Source organism: Trichechus manatus, unplaced genomic scaffold, assembly GCF_000243295.1.
Source record: "Trichechus manatus latirostris isolate Lorelei unplaced genomic scaffold, TriManLat1.0 scaffold00033, whole genome shotgun sequence".
Lineage (NCBI taxonomy): Eukaryota > Metazoa > Chordata > Mammalia > Sirenia > Trichechidae > Trichechus > Trichechus manatus.
In genome coordinates, this window is record NW_004443969.1 from 12,118,213 (window position 1) to 12,128,331 (window position 10,119).

General features: G+C 37.8%; 1 protein-coding gene across 1 annotated transcript in view; it reads right to left on the reverse strand.

The window, feature by feature from the left end:
• Window positions 1-265: 265 nt before the first annotated feature.
• Window positions 266-10,119, reverse strand: part of LOC101355093 (hepatocyte nuclear factor 4-gamma-like) — an 11,591-nt gene continuing 1,737 nt past the window's right edge. Inside the window, exon 2 of the mRNA XM_004375115.1 lies at window positions 266-894. Coding sequence (XP_004375172.1) covers window positions 266-894 — 629 coding nt within the window. The remainder of the gene's footprint in view (window positions 895-10,119) is intronic.

Here is a 10,119-nt window from a genome sequence, read left to right on the forward strand (position 1 = left end):
TTCAACTGGTTTGAGTACAGTGCAAAAGCAGTGGGGAAAATACACTATATAAACATATCCAAACTCAGAGATACATTGGTTTTATCAGAAGGTTTTAAACAATAGCAACAACAACGAGCATACAAACCAGAAAACAGGATACCCTCTTACAACAGCACCATGGAGAAGCCTTGGCTAAGAGTTTGCCAAAAAGCACTATCCTGAGATATTTCAAGACCAGCAATCTTTCACATTTATGCAGTGCTGTTGGGAAGTAAACATAGTTTCACAATTGCTTTTGTTTGGGGAGAGATTGGTGTGAAATGACCGAAGCTTGGTTTGTAGTTATTTCGTACTGTTCTTGTCCAGAGCCTTGTGGTGGGGAAGGGAGTGGGGTTTCCGGAGTGGAGCTTTGGTCTGGATGAACCAATGTTGACATGGAGCTTATAGTTTGCCCAGTCAATGGATGTTGAGACAAATGTGGGTGCATTGGATAATGGAGATGACTAGCATCATTGGAAGCACCACCCAATAACATTTCCTGAAGTAGGTTGTCAATTTTAACCATCCCGAAAAGTTTTACGAATTGTATTTGCTCAATCATTTGCCAAGTGATGCTCTGGAGTATGGGCAGCAGCAGAAGCAGCTCTCCAAACCTCCCGTGGAAGTCGTACTGCCGGTCACTGATGTAGTCCTCCAAACTGACCTGAACTTGGAACCGCATGTTCTTAATGTTTATTGGGTCACTTAGCCCTTTTGCATCTGGATCAAAAAATACAATTACCTTCAAGCAAGCATATTCATTGTCATCAATCTGAATTATTTGAAATGGTCGGACTAGCTCATCTAGAATCTGATTGGCTACACCACTTATCTCCACTTCACAGCTGTTACCGTGAATAACATAGTTATTTCCTTTTGAGACTGAAGCAGCTTGGCTTCTTGTATCCCTTGTCTCTGCAGCTTCTGCTTCCTATGGCCTCTCGGCCCTCGGGCCTCACGCCCACATCTGCCCTGCTGGGGCAAGAGTTCCAAAGCTCAGTAGCTCAACTGATAAGTGCCCAGAGGCAACCCACTCCGCCAGGAAGCCTCCCGCACACAGGCACTCAGCTCTCTCGCTCCCTGGGTCGGCTCCAGTGCCATCTCGCACAGGTCTCCTGGTTCTGCTGCTGTTGGTTCTCTGCTGCCGTTGGTTCTCTGTTGTTGCTGGTCCTCTGTCACTGCCGCAAGTCTATCCATTCACAGTTTTAAAACCGCCTCCACATTTTAGGTATCTGTTAGAGCAGCACCCCACTCTCTCGATACCAAATTCTGTCTTAGTCATCTAGTGCTGCCATAACAGAAATACCACAAGTGGATGGTTTTAACGAAGAGAAGTTTATTTCCTCACAGATAAAGTAGGCTAAAAGTCCAAATTCAGGGCGTCAGCTCCAGGGGAAGGCTTTTTCTCTCTGTCAGCCTTCTTCTCTTCGGTGTTCCCCTGGACTAGGAGCTTCTCTGCACAGGGACCCCAGTCCAAAGGACGCCCTCTGCTCCCGGTGCTGCTTTCTTGATGGTATGAGGTCCCCCTCAACTGATTTTTTGACAAAGATGCTAGATGCTAAGTCCATTCCATTGGGAAAGAACAGTCTCTACAACAAATGGTGCTGGGAAAACTGGATTTCCACGTGCAGAAAAATGAAGCAAGATTCATACCATACACTATACATAAAAATGAATCTAAAATGGATTAAGGATATGTCAAAGGATTTGTTAAACATAAAACCATAACGTTCTTGAAAGAAAATATAGGGGCTAAGCTATGGGACCTAACTTTTTTTAATACTAGGCTATCAGTACAACAACAAATGCATGAGCAACAGAAGACAAAATAGATAAATGGGATATCATAAAAATTAAATACTTATGTTCATCAAAAGACTTTACCAAAAGAGTAAAAGGACAATCTACAGACTGGGAAAAAAATCAGGAATCATGTATCCAATAAGGGTCTGATATCTAAAATATATGTAAAATTTCTACATTTTAACAACAAAAAAATCCCAATCAAAAAATTAACAAAAAACATGAACACACACTTCACTAAAGAGGATATCCAAGTAGCCAACAGACACATGAAAAGATGTACACTGTCATTAGCCATTACCAAAAAAACCAAACCAGTTGCCATTGAGTCGATTCTGCCCCATAGCGACCCTATAGCCATTAGAGTAATGCAGATCAACACTACAATGAAATACCACCTCATCCCTGACAGAAGGGCAAAGATTAAAAAAAAAAAAAAAACCCAGAAAATAACAAGCATTGGTGAGGTTGTGGGGAGATCGAATCTCTTATCCGTTGCTGGTGAGAATGTAAAATGGTATAACCACTGTGGAAAACAGTATGGCAATTCCTCGAAAAATTAGATTTAGAACTACCATATAACCCAGCAATTCCACTCCGAGGTATATACCCTAGGGATCTAATAGCAGTGACACAAACAGACATATGAACACCTATGTTTATTGCAGTATTACTCACAATAGCAAAAAGATGGAAACGACCTAAGTGCCTATCAACGCATGAATGGATAAACAAAACGGGGTACATAATACAATGCAATACTTGCAACCATAAAGAAAATTGAGTTCCCAAAACAATGTGCAACATGGATGAACCTGGAAGATATTATGCTCAGCAAAATGAGTCAATCATAAAAAGACAAATATTGTATGATTTCACTTTTAGGAACGATAAGAATAGGTAACTATACAGAGACCAATTACCAGAGGTTGGGGAGTGGGGGTAGGAAGAGAGATATTCATTCTCAAGGTAGTAGTGAATTTTTGTTTATGGTGATGGGAAAGGTGACACTGAATGCGGGTGAAAATTGCACAACTTGACTAATGTAAGTGACATTACTAAGCTGTACATAAGAAAAAGAATGAATTGGCAAATGTTATCTTACAGATAATTTTGGAACAACAACAACTAAAAAAAGGGGTGGCCACAGCTGCTGATAGTATTTACACATAAGCAAATACCTCATGGGACTAGTTTTCTCAGTTTGAAGGATTAAAGACATGGTCCCGTGGGACAATTGGCATAATATTCTTTTTAAAGATTCAACAGTACTTCCCAGATCTGCAAATAGTGTGTCTGGAGACTTACAAGCTTTTGAGTGGCCATCCAAGATACAACAACTGGTCTCTACTGGTCTGTAGCATTGGAGGAAGAAGGAAGCCCAAGAATCAGCAAAGCAACTGAACTATAAAAACAATAGCCTCCATGAACCACTGCTTCGTCTTAAGAGGAGACCAGAACAACTGGATGGTGCCCGGCTACCATTAACAAACATTTTGATCGCCAACACAATAGACGAGTCTCGATGGGAATGGAAAAAATATGGAACTGAACTTTAAATTCCCAAAGAATCCAGACTTTGTGGATCCACTGGGGCTGCAGGAACTCCCAAGACTATTGCCCTGGAATACTCTTCAAACCTTGAAATGAAACAATCCTCTGAAGTCATCTTTAAACAGAAACAGTTTAGTTCAAAAAGTAAAGAATGTCATTATTAAGTACTGTATTAATTTTTTTGTTTGTTTTTATGTGTATGAGACCACAGTAACAAAACATGGATGAGAAGTTTAGCAGGCAGTGAATCTAATTAATGAGGGTGAAACAACTAGAGCAGAAATAATGAGATTGTTGACAAAACATGAAGAATGTAACCAATGTCAATGAACAATATGTGTAGAAATTATTAAATGGGAACATGTTCTGATGTGTATATTTTCACATCAAAAATAAAATAAAATTTTAAAAAATTAAATGAAAAAAATTACAACCGAAAGATGCTATAGATGAAATGAAGAACACAGTATATGGGTTTATGAATAGAAGAGACCTAAGTAGGGAGAGATATATAAATTAGAAGTGAGAAAAATATCCAACCTAAAGCACAGAAAAAAGAGAGAATGGAAAATACATAAAACAGCAAAAGAGAAATATGAATCACTGTACAGACCTCTGATACATATATATAACTGATGTCCCAGATAGAGAAGAGAGAACGGAGCAGAAGCAATATTTAAAGAGAAAATGGCTGAATATTTTCCAAAACTGATTAAAGATAGCAAACACAGATTCAAGAGGGCTATGAACTCTAATCAGGGTGACTAAAAAGAAAACTACAACTAGATACAAAAAGTAAAACTGCTGAAAGCCAAACAGAAAGCTAAAAGGAAAAAAAAAAAGAACTTAAAAGCTGCCATATTATCCTTAAAGGAGAAAGAAATAGTCAAGCTGAAGGTCAATTCCTCAGAAGCAGAGGATGAAATGACACCTTCAATGTGCTGAAAGATAATAATTTTCACCCTAGAATTTTATGGAAAAAAAAACAGCTTTCAGAGATGAATATGAAATAAACATATTATCCAAAACAAAAAAACTGAGTTAATTTGTAGCAAATCCGTAATAAAGGAGATTACTGCTTAGTACCACATTCCTTAAATATGTAAATAAGACCAATTATGGGAATATGGTTAAAAAACTAAATTCTAATGTCATAAACCTTGACCGTGTAGGAAGAATAACATCAATAACTAAAATCCAGGGGACGGGGTGAGGGTGGAGTTGATAGAATGGGTGAAACCACTCATGCCCTTCTGAAGGAAAGTCAATAGAAATGGCCTAAAACTTTAATAGGTGGTTTTACAGGCAGTTTTAAAAAGCATAACGACTCCAACTTTTAAAGGAGTATCATAATATCATTTTGTTTTTTCTCTCACTTTTTTTTAATTGTGGTAAATGTATATGTAATGAATGATTTATCATTTTAAAATCACAGACGGATCTTTTAGGATATTTCTTACAATGAAGAAATTATTTGATGTTCATTATTTTTCAATTTAACTTCAAGTAAAATTAAATTTAACCTTGCTGTTAAAATAGCATGTACATATGAATCCATTTTATACAAACACACACACACGGGTGTATATGTATATATATAAGTAAATATATATATATGTTTATTTTTAAATGTTCATCTAGCTACAGACCCATTCATCTCTCTGGGTATCTAGAATAACATTTAACTGTGTTAACAATAAAAATTTATTGATAGTGAGAATTAGGTTCCTATCTTTAAAAACATCCATCTCTCTGGATAGCTACAATAACATTCAACTACATTAACAACAAAAATTTATGGATGGTGAGAATTTAGTTTCTTCATCTTTGTACTGAGTAACAATGTTTACTTTAAAGGAAAAAAAAAAAAAAAGCAATCTCAAAGCTACTATGCCCAAATTTTAACAGTAGGTAATTTGCAGTAGGGAATATGAATTATCCTATTTTTTCTTTTGTAGCATTCTGCATAGTTTTAAAATTTCACAAAAAGGAAAAGTGTTTGGGTGCCTTTATTTAAGCTACTCTGTCACAGATGAGGAGATAGATAGACGTGAACTGAGGGATATTACTCAAACTGGTCATTTTTACCAGGAATTATTCAGGCTTATCTCCACCCTGAACACATCTTGTCAGAGCTCATCAGAACTAAGAAAATCCTGGGACATGGAATCTTGTTGCCACTGATACCCAACAAGAGATGTGAGAGTAGTGATGTCCTTTCTGGGCCTGAACCAACTTGGCTTTATTGTATTCCAACCCCAGCCAAGCTGCATTGCAAAAACTGCTCCTCTTATTTCACAATGTGCTATACTTCCATTTTCTCTTTCCAACACCAATTTGGCTCTTTTTTTTTTTTTTTAATATATCCCAGTAGCAACAAAAAATACTAGGTTCATAACAGGAACTGAGTCCTTATCTAGCAAAACCCTCACGTTAAAATCTATATGGTACAGCATGGTAGAGCCTGTCGTCACCACTAAACAGCTGAGGACACAGAAAGGTGTTTGTTCTGAGACATTTCCAATCTCTCAGCGTTAACAGTTCACGATAAAGTTGGGGGTGGGGAGGAAACCTCTGATTTAAGCCTTAAGCATTTGAGGAGCAAAATGCAAGGGGAGAAAAAGAGAGAGAGGGAAAACAACGCAGCCCCAGCAGCCTGGGGCCAATGTGAAATGCTGATGAAGTGAAGCTTACCAGGGGCTGGCTACCCTTTGAATCTCTGGGTCCCAGAAGGCGGACTTCTCCCTCCTCTGTATCTCGCTGTTAACCCCAGGACAGGTCTTTTGTGGGTGACTTTCATTAAAGTTTTTAGACAATAGTTTGTGTCCCAGTGCTTGTTCGGTGGCTTTCTGTTTGATAATTCTTACTGTTTTATATGCTAAGCTGAAGAAATCATTTTAGCAAAACAAAACAAATATCCAGTGACAATAGGTCTGGGCCTCGCGCGTTATCAACAGCCCAGGGGCTTCTGCTGCGTTAAGAGTGCTAAACGCCAAATAAAATGCTTCATCCAGAATTCCACCTAATCCCAGACCTTCAGGAAAGCACAACATCGGTGGCCCTAGCTCAGCTTTGAAGACTCTGGCATCGGAAGGGAGCCTGGTCTGTGCCCTGGGCCTCCTCAAAGATCAGTAGGAATGTTCTCTCAGGAAAGGAGACAGCTCAGAGTTAAAAATTCAGTTGGGAGGCTGGGGCAGGGTCTAAAAGTCCAGGTTTCTTCAGAAACGTTATGCAACCAGACAAATCTGAATCCACCAGAAAAACGTTTCTTCTTCCTTTTTTCTTGAAATCCATTGCCAAACCAGTAGCTGTCCAGTTGATTTGGACTCATAGCAACTCTACGGGACAGAGCAGAACTGCCCCATAGGGTTTCTGAGGAGTGGCTGGTGGATTTGAGCTGCCAGTCTTTTGGTTAGCAGACAAGTTCTTAACCACTGCACCTCCAGGGCTTCCTTGTTTTTAATGTGCCCAGAAACAGTGAGAATTCCAATGTTAAATAACCAAATAACTTAAAGTACTTTTTTTTTTTTTTTTTAACTCTGAGACTCACTGCAAATGATAGTAGTTTGAGACATGAGATGTGGTAGTAGGACAATATATGGGCTGTAGGCTTATAGTCACAACTTATATCTGTGTGAGTTTTGCTGCCCTGTTTAACCTCTCTGAATCTCGTTTATTAAATGGGGATGTCTAGCCTGGAGAACTTTTGTAAGAATTCGAGATAAGGAATGAGTGAATTTAGCACGCTACCCAGTACGCAGTAGTCAAGCAATAAATGATATTGAAGTGTTATTTGTGTATTATGTTTTAGGCCAATTAACCCTAATAATTGGCCAGTGTTAGATAAACAGAAACAATTTTAGCAATATAATGTCTGTGGGTCTAAAAATATATAAAATCATGTTATTAAAGAAGGTATGTGTTACAGAGATTGTTCCAAATTTTGTTAATGCCCTAATTTATATGTGCAGTAAAGGATAGAACGTGGCAACACAAATGAAAAGATGAATAAACCACCAGGACAAACAGGGAGACTCACATGATCAGCAAAAGAAGAAATGACGTTCCTTCCTAAGCCAGGTCAGCATCAGTTCACAGAAAGGGCGTGAGAGGTGAGATTGCAGTGAAGAAGTGAACCCCGGACAATTTTGTGGGCATTACCTTGCAATCACCTTGTCAGTTAGAATAAGTGTTAATAGCATTTAGAAATTTCCTACAGTACCACATTTCTTCTCTCTTATATCCTGTTCTCTCATAGCTACCATAAATTTTGGAATTATTGTAAAGAATTTTAGGTTCTAAGAAATTACTTCCCAGACTTAACAGTATCTATTCTTAACACCAACGCTTCTGCTTGGCACGCTGGGTAAGATTTTCCCAACACGGACAAATAAATTCATTCTGAAGGCAGATCAGAGCCTGCACATATGGGACAGAAGTTCAGATCATCTCATTACGCACTAATTGTTATTTGAGTCCAAAGTCTTCCTGAGAGTGGATCTGCTTCACTCACCTGGCCTCCATGCTACTGTATGCCTCTGGAATTCAAAGTTAGCAAGCATAAAAAAAAGTAAAATGGAGAAATTTAAGAATAACCCTGATTATAAACGATGCGTGCTATTTTACTGAACGTGGCATTCATTTGTCCCCTGGAGACACCATGTTCTGAGGGAGAAAACATTTATTATTTATTTTATTTTAAACATAATTGTGCACATATTTTATTTTTCTCCATTGATATGTCAGACACTCTAAGCTGTTACTAGTTTATAGGGCAGGATTGAGGAAGAATTTTTGCTTGTCATTTTATTGCTTTTTTTGGTGAATTTTTATAATGTTCATGTATTTATTTACCTAGAAAATAAAGAAGTTAAAATGCATATGCTCAAGAACTCACAGTTTTGTGCAGCCGTTCTATGAAGACGCTGATAATTTGTAACACTCTGATCATAAAGGCAGGTGACCTAAGTTAGGTCCTTAATGTCAGTCATAGAAATCACTGAGAAAAAGAAATGATTTAGTTTATTGAAAATTCAACAACAACAAAAAATTAAGTGCCTACTGTCAGCCATCCACTAGAGATACAGAAGTGAATCAAATTTTGTCCATACTTTCCAGAAGCATACTGTCTAATGATAATAGCAATACCAATAAAGACAATATCGACCATTTGATGGGGAAAGAAGAATCTCTTCAATAAATGGTGCCGGGAAAATTGTATTTCCACATGCAGAAAAATGAAACAGGACTCATGCCTCACACCATACACAAAAACAAATTCAAAATGGATTAACGACCTAAATGTGCAAACTAAAACATAGAAGTCTTAGAAGAAAAAGCAGGGGCAATGCTGTCAGGCCTAGCTTTTAAAAATGGATTATCTAATATAATAACAAAAACACAAACAGCAAAAGACAAAATAAATAAAAGGGACCTCATAAAAATAAAAAACTTGTTCATTGAAAGACTATCAAAAAACTGAAAAGCAAGCTACTGACTGGAAGAATATCTTTGGAAATTATATATCCGACAAGAACATAATAACCGATATATATATAAAACTTTGACAACTTAACAACAAAAGACAAATAACCCAATCATAAAATGGGCAAAGGACTTGAATAGAAATTTCACCAGAGAGGACATTCAAATGGCCACCAAAGCATGTAAAGATGTTTAGTCATTAGCCATCATAGATATGCTAATCAAAATCACAATGAGATACCATTTCACTCCCACTAGGATAGTTAAGATAAAAAACAAAACCAAAAAAACAACAAATGTTGCAAGGATGTGGGGAAATCAGAACACTTACCCACTGCTGGTGGAAATGCAAAATGGTACAGCCATTGTGGAAAACAGTGTGGTGGTTCACCAAAAAACTAAAAATAGAACTATCATTAAAAAAAAAAAAAATCAAGTCCATTGCTGTGGAGTCAATTATGACTCATAGCAACCCTATAGGACAGAGTAGAACTGCCCCATAGGGTTTCCAAGGAGCAGCTGGTAGATTCAAATGGCTGAGCTTTTGGTTAGCAGTCGAGCTCTTAACCACTGCGCAATTCCACTCCTAGGTATGTACCCAGAAGACTCGAAAACAGAAACTCAAACAGAGACGTTTACACCAATGTTCATTGCAGCACTATTCACAATAGCCAAAAGGTGGAAATGCCCATCAACAGATGAATAGATAAACAAAATGTGGTACATACATACAATGGAATACTACTCAGTCAGTAGGAGAAATGAAATCTTGATACATGCTATAATATGGACAAATATTATATGAACTCACTTTTACAGAAAGACAAGTAAAGAAAATGTATAGACAACAAAGTTTATTAGTGGTTACCAGGGCAGGAGGGAAGGAGAAAGGGAGGTTAATGGTGATGGAAATATCACGAATATCACGTTGATTAAGGGTAGAGTTGCACATCTGACTATTGTAATTGCTGTCAATGGGTTGTACACTTGTAAAAAGTAGCGTGATAGATATATTTACAACAACGGCAAAAAAAAAAAAAAGAAAGAAAGAGTAGCTGCTGAGGCTGATTATGTACCACCAAACACCTCATGGTAGGGACTGAATTGCTGGGCTGAGGGCTGTGGGGACCATGGTCTCAGGGAACATATAGCTCAATTGGCGTAACATAGTTTATAAAGAAAATGTTCTACATTCTACTTTGGTGAGTAGTGTCTGGGGTCTTAAAAGCCTGTGAGTGGCCATCTAAGATACTCCAC